This window comes from Narcine bancroftii, chromosome 4 (genome assembly GCF_036971445.1).
Source record: "Narcine bancroftii isolate sNarBan1 chromosome 4, sNarBan1.hap1, whole genome shotgun sequence".
Lineage (NCBI taxonomy): Eukaryota > Metazoa > Chordata > Chondrichthyes > Torpediniformes > Narcinidae > Narcine > Narcine bancroftii.
In genome coordinates this window covers 90,101,789-90,119,456 of record NC_091472.1, presented here as the reverse complement: position 1 = coordinate 90,119,456, position 17,668 = coordinate 90,101,789, and the positions used below count along the sequence as shown (strand labels likewise).

Below are 17,668 nucleotides of genomic sequence, written 5' to 3'. Positions count from 1 at the left end.
TGCGCAATTCAACTGTACATTTCCTAACTTTTACATTTACTTTTGGAAACTATTCAATAAGCTGGCTGAACATTTGTGAGCTCTTCATTTGAATGATTAGCCACTCAACTAACCAAGTAGGGAGACAGATAAGATACCAGGTGGATCACAATCTGTTTAGAGAAGGCAGGTTTAATGACTTGGTTACTGGTTGCATTACCTTCAGCAGAGGCAGGAAGATAGTGTTACAAAAATGAAAAGAAGAAATGAAACATTTTCTCAAAAGGTTTTTAAATACACAAATTAGAAACTCTTGAAATGCTGAATGGGGAAAGAATTTCCCCTATAACTTTGTTAATTATCTGTTGTATTGAATTGAACAAATAATAACTAGAAGTTAATATTATTTGCTTGAAGATAGTTTCACAAAATATATTCTACTTTCTGAATGTTGCAAGAACTGTTTTGCTTTGTTCCTATTTTTAATTTTAAATTGTAATGCTGGTACTGTTTTAATAAATTGGTAGCAATTTGGTAATAAGTATATATGTGTACGTTATTTTCCATTGGAAAAAATGTGAAATGTTTGGTTAAACCTACATTATTCTCTTTTTCACCATGCTTTCTCATCCTAAAATGTTAAGTGAATGCTGTAAACATAAATTATGAATCAAATGAGATAATATTTACTGTTTTAATATTCATATTCTCATTGGTGTTGTATTACAGTAATTTAAATGACATTTGGAATAAAATGTACAACAAATGGTTAAAACATGATATATGAACACAATGGCAAATGATCAATGTTTAACTTTTGAGAATTAATGTATCTTTTGAGGCATTTGTGTAATGGAAGCATTGAACCAGAGGGCATGGGTTAAGGGTGAAAGGAGAAAAGATTTGGAAGAAAATTACAGGGAACTTCTTCACCCAGAGGGAGGCAGGTGTGTGGAATGAGCTGCCAGCTGAAGTGATGAATGCAGGCTCAGTGTTAACATTCAGGAAGAATTTGGACAGATACATAGATGGGGGCAGTTTGAAGGGCTATAGTTTGGGTGCAGGTCAATGGAACTAGGCAGAAAAATAGTTCGCCACAGACTAGAAGACTATAGGCTTTTTTTGGCACCACAAATTGCTATATCCTTTATTTTCAGGGAAAAAAAACTATCATTGAAAAAGTGACATTCAGAGTGTTATGTTCAAATTGCTTTCTATTTTTCTAGATCCAAACTTTGTTAGGACATTCCTCACAACATACCGTTCCTTTTGCAAGCCACAGGAGTTGCTTAGCCTTTTAATTGAAAGGTATGTTTCTGAATTGTTTTGTGCTGCTATTCATTATGTCAGTATTACAGAATAGTAAAAGAAATGCAGCTACACAGAACCAAACACTAAATGAAATTGAAGTTTTTTTTATAATTTAAATATTAAAATACAGAAATAATATATCTGAAAGCTTCAAATCTTGAAAGAAACTGGCAACTTAAAAGTTAGGGTAAAGAACTAATGCTAACAATTTTTTGTTGATCACAAATGTTTTGGATTGTAGGGCATTGGTGAATGTATTTGCTTGAATTAATATAATAGATGTGGTTTATTTTGTTTTAGTTGTCTCAAAGTACTTTTTCTGATAATGGTTATAGATAAGCTTAAGACCAACATTTAGACGTTTCACATTTACTGCATTTAGAATGCTTTGTAGTGTCTGCTTTGCAGACAATTGTGGACCGGGAAAACTCTTGCAAATTGACTTCTGGTTCAGCTTGGAAAGGTAACTAATACAGTCATGTGTAAGGACTTCAGGTGATATGAAATGCCTGTCACTCTGTTCATTTCTCATTCAATCACATTTTATTCCTGATCTTTGTATAGGTTATTCCCTTCCCTTCTCTCTTTTGCCACTTTTTTAAAAGCATATATTTATGTAACTCATTTTCCTTTTTGTGTTGTTTTGTCAAAATTCTGGTTGTGAATTTTTTTCTTGTCTGGTCTAAGCAGTGCTAGGAATATGGATTGATATGAGTGATGTGAAAGTCAGCTTAGTAGGAAAATGTGCCAGAAATTTTGCCTTGGGCAGAGAAAGAATTGTTGTGACATATGAAGAAATTTCACAATGAAAATTAAAAATATATTTTAAATAATTAGTATAATTTTTGTCCAGTTTTGCATTTCTTTGATTTTCTGTTTACACAGGTGGTGGGTAAGTAACACTTGAGGTGGCTTGAACTTGGAAGAATTTTGTGATGTTAGGAAATCTTGTGTTGATAATTTGGAAAACAAACAATATAAATAAATTAAAAGATAAACTATGACAGTGTAGTGTGAGAAAGGAATTGAAGGATATGTTTCTACGGTGAGATGGGGTAGGCTTGTGCAGAGCAAAAGCTGTTGCTTCTTAGGACTATGCAATAAATGAAAGGTCTAATTCAGGATGTTTATATTTCAAGTTCAATTTGTTATACTCTGACTACATATACATCTAACACATAATGTGCATCATATAATAATCACATATACATGAAGATATATAAAATAAAAATATATTGGAATAATTTATTCATTTAATTATGCCTTCCATAATGTGTGGGATAAAGACACACTTTTCCTTTGTTTACCCCTGTGCTCAATAGTTTTAAATTTGTAAAAATTCACATGTAATTGAAGTGCACATTTCAGATTTTATTCAAGGTTATTTGTATACATTTTGGTTTGACCATGTAGAAGATACAGCACTTTTTATACATAGTCCTCTCATTTGAGGGCACCATAATATTTGGGACATAGCAATGGTATGTACACAGTATTGAAGTGGTCATGTTTAGTATTTTGATGCATATCCCTTGCATGCAGTGACTGCTTGAAGTCTGTGATTCATTGTCATTTCCAGGTGCTGAGTTTCTTCTCTGGTGATACTCTGCCAGGCTTCTACTGCAGCCATCTTCAGCTCCTGCTTGTTTTGGGGGATTTTCCCCTTAAATTTTCTCTTCAGCATCTTGAAGGCATGCTCAAATGGATTTAGATCAGATGACTGACTTGGCCATTCAAAAATGTTCCAATTTTTAGCTTTGGAAAAGCTCCTTTGTTGCTTTCACATTATATTTTGGATTATTGTCTTGCTGGAGGATGAAGCACCAGCACCATCCAATGAGTTTGGAGGCATTTGCTTGAACTTGAGCAGATAAGATGTGTCTGTACATCTCGGAATTAATTTTTCTGCTGCCATCAGCAGTTACATTATCAATGAAGATAAGTGTGCCAGTACCTGTGACAGCCATGCATGCCCAGGCTATAACACCCCCACCACCATGTTTCACAGATGAGGTGGTGTGTTTTGGATCTTAGGCAGTTCCTTTACACCTCCACACTTATCCCTTGCTGTCACTCTGAATCAGATTAATCTTGGTCTCATCCGTCCACAAAACCTTTGTCCAGAATTCTGCAGGCTCTTTTAAATACTTATTGGTAAACTGTAATCTGGTCATCCTGTTTCTGTGGCTAATTAGTGGTTTGCATCTTGCAAACCTCTATTTCTGATCATGAAGTTTTCTGCAGACAGTAGTCATTGACACATTCATACCTGCCTCATGATTCTGACCTGTCGGACAAACGTTTGGGGACTTTTCTTCATTATGATGAGAATTCTTCTGTCATCAGCAGTGGAGGTCTTCCTGGCCCACCAGTGGAGGTCTTCCTGGCTCACCAGTCCCTTACTGATTTTTTTTTTTCTTTTAAATATTTTTATTGAGTTTAACGTATGAAATTACATTAGAAAATTTTAAGGAAAATGTACAACAAATCATCTCTTACATACAAGTACAAAAAAATTTGATGGAACTACTTTAGACAGTTACTTAATCCACATGAGAAACAAATTATTGAATTAATTTATAACCATGTTGCCAAATTAATCCAAATAAAAATTGAGAAAAAGGGAAAAAAGAAAGCAAAAAAAAAACTTAAAAACTAAATCTAATGTACCCCCGCCTCCACTTTGTGATTTCTGAGCTCACCAGTAGACTCTTCCTTCTTAATGATGTTCCAAAGAGTTGATTTTGGTAATCCTAAGGTTTGGGCAAAGTCTCATTGTTTTATTACTGTTTTTCAGCCTCATAATGGCTTCTTTGACTTTCATTGGCACAACTCTGGCCCTCATGTTGAAAAATGGCAACTACAGTAGAGACTCCAAAGGTGATCAAAAACTTAGAAGCAAGTCTAGCTCTCTTATACCTGCACCAATATAGCAATTAAACATACCTGTGAAATCATATGAAGCCAAATGTCATAAACATTATAGTGCCCTGAAATCGGAGAACTATAGGTATGCGCTGCTTAACGTCCATGATACGTCAATTTATGTGAAATTGGGCTTTATGCAATTTAGATGATGTGCAAACACCATACTATATTATATCAAACCTATATGGGATAATGTAGTGTACCTGTAAACTTTTTATTTGTAAGTAAGGATTTGTGTGTGAGCAGAGAGCAGGGAAGTTGGATCAGTGTAGGCACTGACACGAGGCTGTGGGGAGAGAGCAAAGCAGTGGGATCAGTGTGGGGATTGACATGGGGCTGAGGGGAGAGAGCAAGGCAGTGGGATCAGTGTGGGGATAGACATGGGGCTGAGGGGAGAGAGCAGGCTAGTGAGATCAGTGTGGGGTCCAATGCACGGCTGTGGGGAGAGAGCAGGGCAGTGGGATCAGTGTGGGGACTGACACTGGGTCTGTGGGGAGAGTGCAGGACTGTGGGATCAGTGTGGGGACTGACGTGGAATATAGGGAGAGAGCAAGGCAGTGAGATCAATGTGGGGATTGACACAGTGCTCTGGGGAGAGAGTGGGCAGTGGGATATATAGGGTCAATATAGGGCTGTGGAGAGAATGCAGGGCAATGTAATTATTTGGGGCTGATACAGGGCTGTGGGGATAGAGCAGGACATTTGGGTCAGTTTGGGTATATAGTATACAATATCCTCTAACTAGCAATCACTTTTTCTAAATTGCTGCCGATTTGCGGTAGCTGAATATTTATGGGATGACAGATGTTGCTTGAACAGACTTTAGGCGACGCATACCTGTATGTATAAAAAGTGCTGTAATTCCTACATGGTCAAACCAAAATGTATACAATTAATTTAATAAATCTGGAATGTGCCCTTTATTCACGTGAATTGTTTGACTACAAATTTACTGGAGCACAGGGACAAATAAAGGAAAAAGGTGTCTTTGCCCAAACATTATGGAGGGCACTGTATAAGAGACCAAAGGTTACAGGATACTGTTCATTAATCTCACAGCCTGAGGGAAGTAGTTATTTTCCAGCCTGCTAGTCCTGATTTTGATGTTCCTGTACCACTTCCTGATGGTAATAGGTCAAAGATGTTGAGTGATGGATGGTAGAGGTCCTCAATAATTTTTTGAGTCCTATTTTAGCAACACTCCTATTCAAGGTCGGCAATAGAAAAAAGGGAGGTCCGTAATCTTCACGGCCATTGTAATAATCTTCTGCCTTGACTTCTAGTCAGATTCCACACAATGATGCAACCAGCTAGAACACTCACAATAGTACTTCTGTAAAATGTTGTCAAGCTGATGTCCAGTATCCTTGCCCTTCCAACGAAGTGTAGATACTGCTATACCTTCTTGACTAATAATGAGGTGTTGTGGGTACAGGATAGGTCATCTGTTATATGCACATCAAGGAACTTTGTGCTCTCCACAATGGAGGCATTGATGTGTAATTGAGCGTGGTCCTCTTTCATCTTCCTGAAATCCACAATCATCTCCTTTTTCTTGTCCACATTGAAGCTCAAGGTTATTGTTCTCACACCATTTTACAAGTCTCCCATTGTCCTCTCTGTAAGCCAACTCATCATTGTCGCCAACTCCTGCTGTATCATCTGCAAACTTGATAATTTTCTTTGAACTGAATTCACAGTGCAGGACACAACACAATCAGTGATTAGAAAGAAAGCCGATGAGTGTGACTCAGTTATGATGTATATAATATTTGCTCGAGATAAATGTAGTGATGAAATTTATTTGATATTATGTTTACCTAATTTACTGAGTTTACTATTTAGGTAAAGTAATAATTCAAATGTAATGTACTTTGAATGTGCATATTTTTATTTATTGAATTTAATATCAGATTTGAGATTCCAGAGCCAGAGCCTACCGAAGCTGATCGTAAGGCTTTAGAGCATGGTGACCAACCTCTTAGTGCAGAACTGAAACGGTTTAGGAAAGAATATGTTCAGCCTGTGCAGCTTAGGTAAGTGCCATCTGAAAAAAAATAAGATGCTTTGAAAATCTGTGACTTTAATTTTTAAAATTTAATTTAGACATACAGCACAGTAACAGGCCATTTTGGCCCATGAGCCCATGCTGCCCAATTTACACCCAATTAACCTATACCCCTGGTACATTTTGAAGGGTGGGAGGAAACCGAAGCCCCCAGGGAAAACCCATGCAGACACGGGGAGAATGTACAAACTCCTCACAGACCATGTGGAATTCAAACCCTGGTCTCGATCTTGGCACTGTCAAGGCATTGCACTAACCACTGCATCAATCAAAGACTTCTTAAATGATGTTTCTCAACAAGTTGCTAAATTTTGTAAATTCATTAAGTCTTCCTTCCCTCTATATTCTACTTCTCTTGCTTAAAAAAATTAAATTGTCATTTGACATCTTAATTATTGCTACACCTGCATATTATCCTTCAATGGCTTGTGTGGAGGTTTACACAATATAACTTTGAACATAAAAGTCATCCAGTTTTTCTGCATTTCACGAGTACCATGGCTTTTCTGTGGCAAAATGGATAGCCTTACTTTTTCCATTTATGTTCCACTATTTAATTCTTGCCCATTTACTCTGCTTATCCATATCCTCTTGAGGTTTGTTTCTGTCCTTCTCTGTATACTCAATTCCACCTAGTTTGGTATAATCAGCAAACTCAAAAATATTACATTTGGTTTGTGATATATTGAAACATCTTGGTAAGTTTGCAGATGATGAAGATTGATGTAATAGAGCAGGATGTAGAATAGTTAGAGATATAGGTCGAGAAACGACAGATGGAGTTTAATCCAAGCAAATATGAGGTGTTGCACTTTGGAAATTTAAATGTAAGGGGAGTGTATACAATTAATGGAGAAAGATCCTTAACAGTGTGCAGAGAGATTTGGGGGTCCAGGTACATAGTTCTCTGAAATTGGTACAAGCAACTAGATAGAGTGGTAAAGTTGTCTAATGAGTCAGGAAACATGTGCAGGTATATATAACTTGAAATATTGTGTGCCATTCTGAGAATCATATTGCTAGAAGGATGTCGAAACTTTGGGTAGGGTGCAGGAGAAATTTTCAAAAATGCTGCCTATATTAAAGAGTATGAGGTAAAAGGAGAAGTTGGAGCGCTGAGGGGAGTCCTGATAGAAGTTTATAAAATTATGAAAGTCATAGATAGGGTAGACGGTTTTCTCAGGGTAAAAAAATGTAAAATACTTAAGGACATGCGTTTATTGTGAGATGATTTAAAGGAAATGTGCAGAGCATGTTTTTTTAGATGCCTAAAATGGCTGCCAGAAGTTTTGATGGAAGCAGGCATGATGGCAACATTTAAAAGGCTTTAGATAGAGACATCAATCAATATTCAGGGAATGGAGGCATACAGATATATAAATATATATAATATCTATATCAATATATAGATATATATCTATATATGTATCAGGCGCAGGCAGAAGAGAGTTTGTGTAATTTGACATCCTATATGGCACAGACATCATGAGCCAAAGGGCCTGTTTCTTTACTCAAGAGATTTCATTATTGTCATGTAATAGTATAGATCATGTAAGGCAGACAAAGAGTTGCTCTTAGTGCCCCTTACAGTATGAGAGAAAGAGAATCAAAGAGAGTCCCCTCAGAGTCAGTTAGCGTCCATGAATTCACTTCCACCTCTCCCATAGCCTCTGCAGCTGCACAGACTCCTGTTTGCTCTTTCGGCAACCTGAGCTCCAGATCCAAACCTCTGACATAATCAGGAAACTACCTGCGCCTGAGGCCCTTTGGGAGCCCTTCTTGTACTCTGCACCCTTTCAAAGCCCGGGTCCAATACCTGGTTCCTTTGAGCCATTCTCCAGAAGCCTGCAGCGTGTGCAGGTCCCCTGACCGCAAGTTGCCTGCAGCTTGTGTGGGTTCCTGCTGTGATTGTCATTCTGTTGGGTTGTCTCCTAGGCTTCTTCTCAATGGGGGTGTTCTCCCTGTTTCTGGTGGCCTGTGCCTGTCCAGAGTTATGGTGGCTGCTGCCAAGCATAGGCATTGCCATCTTGGGCACAGACCTGTGGTTGCAAGATTTTAGTTTAAAAACACCATTGGCTCCTCTAATAGGCTGTTTAAAACCTGTACAGAACTGCCAGCATTAGGTCCAGGTATTGTACCTTCAGAGCAGTGCTATGTCTCCAATTTGAGTCCACACCAGTGGCAGCTCCAGTAGCATTGCCATTTTTGTGTCCCTTTTATTGTGGTTTTGATATAATTGTGACTAACTGAGGCCTAAAAACCTCATATTACCTCAGAAACCATAGCCCATCAACCTGAGAACAATCTGTTTAATCCCACTGTTTGCTTTTTACCAATTCTTGATTCACCAGTACTTAAAATTGATTGTCTCCATGTCATGTTGTCATATTTCCCAAGCACTCTGAAAATGAAAATCTTTTGGTTTCGTTTATCTATTCTGGTCACATTTCAAAGAACTCCAATAAACTAGACAAATATTATTTCCCATTTTATAGATCCACACTGACTCTGCTCAATACTATTATTGTTTTCTAGATGTTTTATTATTGCATCATTATCCTTACCACAGGACTTTAGGTTGACATGTTACTAGTCCCTGTTTTCTCTCCCTCTCCTTTCTTAAAGAATAGGGATGTCTTCTAATCCACAGCAACAATTTCAGAATAATCATTTCAGTTTCCATGTTTTATTTGTCTTCTTCCAATGGTTAGTTTCAAAGAAATTGTTTAATTCCTCTAATTTCTTATTCAAACCATGTTACACATTCTCTCTGTCTGCAAGTCTCACATTTGTCCTTGTTAGTCATTGCTGTCTATCTGGGAAATTGGCTTGCAGCTACAGGTGCCAATGGGCATGTTTCTTTTCATCGTGAATGAATTTTCTAATCTTTTCATTCAGAGATTTAATTATTTTTTTCATGTTCAGTAGTTTAACAAAATTTGTTCATATTTGCAAATCATATTTGTTCATATTACAAACCTACTTTATTAATGAAAATCAGTGATGTCCATATTTCAATACTTCGGGTTTCGTGCTCAACATGAAAATCTCAGTTGCAAAGAACTGTCATGTAACTTTCCCACTAGATTGGTTCAGAATTGATGTGTGTACTTTGAAAGGCTAAAATAGTTGCTGAGCAACATGTGTGTATTGGCTCTGGTGATGATAGCCATTTTGCTCTGTAAAATTAAAAGTACTTTCGAATTTGTTGGCTATCTTATCACCTTATCTCAACTGATTAGATTTTGTTTTAGCCTGTTGGAAGTAACCTTGTTTCTTCTTTGTTCGTGGTGCTGTTAATCAATTGTTATAGCCTCTGCCAATCTGGAGATCTGTTCACAAAGTAGTTGACGTGGAGTTCATCAGAATGAATGTTTGGGTCATCTTTTGGGATGTTAGAATTTGGGACTATTACTTACAAATTCCACATGAACAGGATTTATGTCTACATTTTTTAAAGATTAAAAAGGTGATACTTTGGGATTAGTCAAATCTATTCATGATGGTGAAATATTCAGCTGTTTGATACATTTAAAATATGTAGCAGTATGATCTTAAATAGAGTCATAGGGATTCAACTGATAAATGGAGCAATATTGAGCTGAGGTACTTGTATATTATTCTTGCATCAGGAACAATTATTAGTTTGTTAAAATTGAAGAAACCCCCCCCCCCACCCCAGTCAAATTTCATAATTTCTGTTGTTTCATCATACATTTTAGATATATTCAGTCCATAGCCAAGAATAAAATGCAAGTTAAATGTTCCTATTTTTGTGGCAATACTTATAATATTAAGAATTCTTTGTGCTTGTAATAAGAAAGAACCCTGGTTTAGTCCAAAACTTGAAATATATTTTGGTGCATACACAAATGTTGTAATTCATATGTGGATGTGGATTTGGAGAGTTGCAGCTGACGTGGACATTACCCCTCCATAAATCTTCGTCCGCGAAGCCAAGCCAAAGAAAAGAAGTTGGTTCAACTTGGCTAATATAATTGAGACTGCTCATTCAGGCACCTCATTATCCTGGCCAACTAGTATTCTTAAAGCTGATTCTAAAATTCACTTCAAAGAAAAAAATTTACTCAAAAATATCAGTATATTTTATAAGGTAATTAGGAAAGATAGATTGGAGTATACTGTTGCATAAAATAACTGATTCACAGAATAGAGATAGATTATGTATTTATACAGAGAAGTGGATGGGAAAGGTATTTTTGAAGAGAATCATGTAATCGAGGAGGGAAAAATTGTATATCATATTTAAAAAATTAACAACAGAATAAGATAAAAGTTTACCCACATAGGAATACTAAATCTAAATAAATATTTCAGCCAATATGAAGCAAATGACAGTCAAAACGATTTACATTTTTATGATACATTTGAGATCAGTTAAAACAACTATTTAAATTCTTAAAAAGAGACTGAGAAGAATGTTATATTATTGAAAGAGAAATAATGGATACCATAAACATTTCATGCTTGATATAGTGCCTTCAATAGTACTGATAATAATGCTATGCTCTATTAATTTCATTCTTTAGTAACCACAGATATTATTGTAATTTAAGAAGTACAACTTCCTTCCAATTTGTTGTCATGTTACATATTAAAGTTTTGGAATAAAGTCAAAATTTCTTCCTACACAAATCCAACATATTATACAAATTATGCTAGTTTTTGAATAGTTGAGAAGACCAGGTAAGATTTCATAACTGAATTTTTTTAAATTGCTTCCATTAAGAGTTCTGAATGTTTGTCGACACTGGGTGGAGCATCATTTCTATGACTTTGAAAGAGATACAGAATTGTTAGATCGTCTAGAAGAATTCATTGGGACAGTTAGAGGTAAGATACTGTAAAATTATCAAATATCTGTAACCAGTAAATATGTACAAATGCAATGCACAAGAGTGCTGGAGAAACTCAGCAGGTCATGCAGCATCCATAAGTAGTAAAGTTTCAGGCCTGGGCCCTTTAACAGGAATTTTTTAAAAATAGGCAGATGCCTGAATAAAAAGGTGGGGGAGGTGAGAGAGAAGGGAGGAAGGGGAAGGAGCACCGGCTAAGAGGTAATAGTTGGATACATGTGGGAAGGTAGAAGACAAAAATGCTGAGAAGTGATGGGAGAGTGGAGAGAGGAGAAGGAAGGGAAGTGGGTGGGGAGCTTGAGGGAAAGAGACAGATTGATAAGGAAAGAGAGAGACACAGAGGGATGGGATGAACAGAAATTTAAGAATTCAATCTTAATCCATCTGGTTTGAGACAGCTTTGATGGAACACTAAGTATTGTTTCTCCAATTTGTGGGTGGCTTGGTTTCGCAGTACATGAGCTCATAAATATGTTAGTGTGGTGATGGTATGTGAGCCATTTTAATTCTACACACCAGTGTTTAACACAATTTTATTAATAAAGTTTAATTTCAGTAACACCCTCATGTTTGTCGTGCAGGTAAAGCCATGAAGAAATGGGTTGAATCTATCAGTAAAATAATTCAGAGGAAAAAACAAGCACAAGCAAATGGACCATCACATGCTATTACATTTCAAAATTCACCTCCGTCTATTGAATGGCACATAAGTAGAATTGGTCAAATTGAAGCATTTGACTTGCTAACTCTGCATCCAATAGAAATTGCAAGGCAGTTAACATTATTAGAATCTGATCTGTACAGGTAAAAAGTGTTTTTTGTGCTGCTGTTGAGTATGCCTGATCTCAGAGTTAGAAACAGTTTATTATGGACAAATAAGCAATGTAAGATTTTATTTTTACTGAGTAAGATTTAAAAAATTTTAATAAAAGATTTTCTTAATTTGGAAATCGCTGAAGAGTTGAAGCTTCAGAGTAATAATTGTTTTGATGAAAAGCTCATTCCATAATTACAAAATAAAATTAATGACAATTTTAATGACATTGATAATTCATGTTGCTCAGTCTGGAAGAACCTGGTAGTACTTGCATGCTTAAGATTGATACGATATTTTTTTTAGATTTTATGTGAGATGAACAGAATGTTTAAGTATTTTATGTTTTTTGCTTTGCTAGTGGCTATTTGAGATTTAATAGCATTGTTACGAGCCCAGAGGATTCCAAAACCCAGCAGCAATAGATATTCACCAAGACAAATGGTTACATAAATAAAAGTTGCTTTTAATTATCCTTAAACATGAAAATAGAATCAAACTTTAATTTATCTCTAATGACTTACTTAACCCCCTTCTAATTACATGTATGTAATGTGTGTGTAAGTTCAGAAAAGTTCTTTGGTTCACAGTCCAATCTCACTTTTCACCCCTCCAAGTTCACTGGTGCGAAATTTAGCATTTATAAAGTTCACTAGGTTTTGGTGCTTGAAAGGTAAATGGTTACCGCACAGGAAAGTACTTGTCGGATTTCAGAGAGAGATTTGTTGTTCCAGGACATCCACAACTGATGTACTTCCATCGGCCACTCCAGTGTCTTGCTGACGAAATGTGCCCTTTCAGGGTTCTCCAGGTGATACCCTCTTTCTTTCAGGTCACCACAGAGTTCCTTTTTGTTTCACTTATTCCAAATGAAACATTAGACAGCCATTCCTCTCCTCTTGCATAAACCACAAGGCCTTTGACCAGGCCGCCTTCCAAATTGGGACATTCTACAAGCTTACGAACTTGACCTGTTCCAGTCCCAGCTGCTAACTGTAACACTGTACAAGTGATCTCTGTGTGTCTCTCTCTCTCTCTCTCTCTCTGGGAGAAAGCCTATTTGACTCTCTATCCTTGCAAAAGCACATGACCCTCTTAGAACAGCAAGCTCTCTTCCAGACAGCAGCGGCTCCGACATGCTCTTTCATCTGTTGCCTTTTGTAAACAACAATCCATTAGTGAAGTCTCTTGAGCACTCTAAAAAGGTCTTGCAAAAGCTCTGAGGCCCCGATATGTCTAGCATGGGACAGAGCTCCAGTATTTTAAATAAGATCTGTTTTAAAGTGTTTGTATGTAACCTACTCAAACAAACCTTTCCAAATTTATGTCCAAAAAACATATCTATATACTCTGTCACAACATATTAAACTATCAAACAACTATTTTCTAGAAAGGCAGTTTTAGTCATTCATTATGTAATTGATTAATAATGCTGGAAACTGTAAATTTATAAATAAAAGATATGTCATATGGAATAAATTGTTAGTTTGAACTGCTTATAAATTATTGGTTTAATAACGTGGTCATATCTTTAAATGTATTTGGTAAGGTATTTGGCTGGTTTCATCAAAATGATTATTGTAGGTTTGAATTTGGATTTCAGAGCTGTTCAGCCTTCAGAACTAGTAGGAAGTGTGTGGACAAAGGATGACAAAGAAATAAATTCTTCAAATCTTCTGAAGATGATACGACACACTACCAATCTCACTTTATGGTTTGAAAAGTAAGGAATTGTGTGTTGATTATCGTTTGACAAAGTGGTAATGTGAATTATATAGTTCAATATTGAAATCAAAATAGACAAAATGCAGACATTTATGAATAGATACTTGGATTTAGTTTATGGTATGTCATTTGTCCCAGAAAGGTTCCATTGCTGCCCTAATTTGGAATGTGTATAACTCTTAGTGCCATATAAACATTTCAATTTTAATCTTATCCTAATTGTAATATGGTTATACTTCATAAAATCCAAAACCTGCAATGCAACTCTGATTATCCAAAATTGGATTCTCCAAAATCCTCAATTATCCACATTTTTAAAAAAAATTCAAATAAATTAGGATATCCAAAACAAATCAGAAATCCTCATTTATTCAAAATTTTATTGGAGCTAAACTAACCAGGGACGTCGGGCTGCCAGTGGCAGCGTGGACCTCAGGCTCTGGGCAGGAGTGCGGACCTCGGGCTCCCAGGCATAATTTTAATGGTTAAAAAGCCTTCCCTTGTTTTCTTTTAAACACTGTCACAAGTGATTTGCTGTTACTACTGGGCTGTTTTTAAAAAATGATCAGTTCTCCAAAAAAAAATTTATCCAAAATAATACTGACCATTTCGGATAATCGGAGTTATACTGTATTTTAAATTCCATTTTTAATAGGGTTAAATTTGTGATACCAAATAAGAAGTCAGCTTTTTGTTTTCATCAAATAAAATTATTTTGTATTCAGTTAATCCATCTGAGGCAAGTTCCAGAATTTCTGCATAAAACAGAGCTAACATATAATTTTGGAGGGATCAGTCTGTCAGTTTTCTCTATAGCTGGTCTGGATTCCAACAATAAACCCTATTCTTGGAAAATTATCTCTTGGGTTCCTCAGACGGTGCAGGATCTGAGACCCCATTGATTTCAACAGGGATTATATGGTAAAGAGTTTTGGAGGTAAAGAGATATTTTTGTTTTTATTACTTTGTCTTAGCTCTATATTCTAATTAGTTATGTCTTTTAGTGTATTTTAGTTAATTTATTATTTACCACCTTTGCATTTCAAATTGCAAATAGTGCTGACTTACGGTTGGCAAAACTTTGTTATAGAGCTGTCAGTTGCATTTTGGATGAGCTCTTCACAGTCCACTCACTGGACTCTAGATTCTTCCATAAAGATCCAGGTGGGTCAGCAGCAAATAATTGAGCACTAGGACCTGGCCTATATTTGGGCAAAAGTTTCTCTGAAGGAGTTTTTGAAGGAGGTTTCAGGAGAAATCTATTGTTCTCCAATAATTAATTATCAGTCTGTTGATGAAAAGGATACCATTTATAATCTTTCTGTGATACTGTACATTTGGTGAAAGTTAAAGTTTTCAATGTGTAAAATAATTTCTTTTTTAATTTTGATGTCCTAAGTATATATTTCTTTAATTTCCAGATGCATAGTAGAAACTGAAAATTTGGAGGAAAGAATAGCAGTTGTCAGTCGAATAATTGAGATCCTACAGGTTTTCCAGGAACTAAACAATTTTAATGGGGTGCTGGAGGTGGTCAGTGCCATGAATTCGTCCCCTGTCTATCGACTAGATCACACATTTGAGGTATATGATTCAACCAAATAAGTTGTAATGAGATGTCTCAAATTAAATGAAAACAAAAGACCACTGCAATACAAGAATAATTGAATGTGAATGAACATTTTCATTTCAATTTTTACTGCACATAGCTCTTGTTTAGAAGTTACACTTTTATGTAAAAAAATGAATTACAAATATTGACTTACAATTAATGATACTACCTACCATACAGTACCATACCATACCATAAGATAAAATTTCTGTACATGAACGTTTCTGAATGACATTTACAGTGAGGAATATCAATCTGTTCCTTTCAGTAAATTGAGTAGGTATTATAGGGTTAAATGTGTCATTTGTTTTAATTCACGCAATGTACATTCAACTTAAGAGCCCTCAGCACCTTGAGCTTGCTCCACCCTTCATTAATGTCCTTATCCATCTAATTGTTGTCTCAACTATACATTTTTACCTACCGCAATAACCTTTCTATCCCTTATCAAAAATTTCCCTTTTTGACTATTTAAAATTTTCCATCCATGTAATTATAATTGTACAGAGCCAGTACTTAATTAGATTTAAAAATTGCAGTGCCCTTGCCCACCCTCCCCCTCTCTCTTACCCCACCACTATAAAAGTTATAATAATAATAATAATAGATACAATATATAGTTATATAAAAGAATCATATTAAAAAAAGAAAAGTATTTAAGAAAAGATAATATTGCACAAAGGATTTGCTCACACACTGGGATCTTACAGTATTTATATTAAATGACTTTAGGGAAGAAGATTATTATAGGTCTTAAGAGCCTAGAAGTAGATTTTTACATATTTAACTCTAAACTTTACATATATGGGCTCCAAATTTATACAAAAGTTGAATATTTATTTCTCAAATTATACGTAATTTTCTCCAAAAGTATACAACTTTGAATTTCTGAATGCCATCTTTCCATGCCCAAATGTGCATCTGATTTCCAAGTTAGTGAAATACACTTCCTTACCACCACTAAAGCTATTTTGATAAATTTGACTTGATAAAATTATAGTTTTAATTCAGACCTTGTTCCTTCTATATTTCCCAACAAAAATAAATCTGGATTTTGTGGAATAACAATGCCAATAATCTGTTCTACAAACTTTCCTAAATCCATCCAAAAAGTTTTAACTTTAAAACATGATCAAGTAGAATGCAAAAAGGTTCCTATTTCTTCACCACATCGCCTAACTCTTCCTTGAAAATATTCAAAGATTCTGCTTTCAACTCTCTTCTAACAAGCCATTTCCAAAGGTGCATGATCACCTGAGAGAGAAAAAATAACTGCATTCACAGTCACATTCGTGATCCTTTACTTTTGAACTGTGACTCGGGTGAAGATTTTTCCTCAAAAGATCCTCTCCCCAGTCATCTGTCAATACCTTACTTTTCTAAATGCTAATAGTTGTAACTTTTGCTTGTTCTGCCTTTACCATCAATACTTCCCCAGGTTTTTATTTAAATGTATATCGTGCAAAAATCAAGACTTGTTATGGGTTTGTACTCTGATTTTTGTTTTTTATGATAGAAGATGCAAGTTTGTGCCCAAGTCACCCACAGAGTAAGACAGGATTCCAAAAGATAGGATTCAATTTTTGAATCTTGCCATTGCTACCTGCATCATTTCTGCTGCTCATTGCATTTTTGAAGATCCCATTGTGTTGCCGAGGCATTTCTGTGAAACATACTGACGAGCTGCAGATGCGAGGAATTAATGTCCCACCCATGGACTATCCCAATTGTCTTTACGCAGCTTCTGGTGTTAAAAAGCCTTTACACCCCTACTAAATCTTTTGAGTCATTTGGAAATAGTGGGGAAAATAGTCATTTAAAAACTTATTTAAAAGCTTATTTAAAAACTCAAGAAACTCTCATTGTTTGATTATAAGCAATTGCATTGTGAAATAAAGTAAATGTTAAAAACATCTTGCTTTATTAAATTAAATTTGGTGCCCCTATTTATATGGGTGGGACTGAATGGTGAGTCTAGGAACAGCAAGAATTAGATGTGCACACATCTGAACTTGTGTGTTCTCGGCTTCCTGTGTTGAACTGTGCAGGAGTGGAAATCTGAAAGACTGTGGTTCTAACCGGAGGTTCTCTATTGGGAATATTCATAAATTACTTGGATACCTTGAGTTTTTATGCAAGAAGCACATTTGCTAAGCTTGGCACCAACCAATATAATAAGTCCACACTTGCCTTTAGCAGATTCTCTGTTGTCAAAGTACAAAACTGATCTTCGGTGATAAAATGGAATTCAGGCAAATAATTCCATCATTTAGGTTGGGAGTATGTTGGGAGCGGTTGGTGACTGCAGAATAATCTCCTTCTGAAATAGCTGAAAGAAAATTCTTTCCCAAATT

At 35.8% G+C, this 17,668-nt stretch overlaps 1 protein-coding gene across 8 annotated transcripts in view; it reads left to right on the top strand.

Annotated features, from left to right (window-relative positions):
• LOC138760804 (son of sevenless homolog 1) overlaps positions 1–17,668 on the top strand; it is a 255,322-nt gene that overhangs the window by 210,600 nt on the left and 27,054 nt on the right. For all 8 annotated transcript variants that reach the window (XM_069931924.1, XM_069931923.1, XM_069931918.1 and 5 more), the window contains 6 exons: positions 1,206–1,287; positions 6,132–6,254; positions 11,037–11,140; positions 11,745–11,967; positions 13,581–13,700; positions 15,124–15,286. In XM_069931924.1, the coding sequence (XP_069788025.1) occupies positions 1,206–1,287; positions 6,132–6,254; positions 11,037–11,140; positions 11,745–11,967; positions 13,581–13,700; positions 15,124–15,286 (815 nt within the window). The remainder of the gene's footprint in view (positions 1–1,205; positions 1,288–6,131; positions 6,255–11,036; positions 11,141–11,744; positions 11,968–13,580; positions 13,701–15,123; positions 15,287–17,668) is intronic.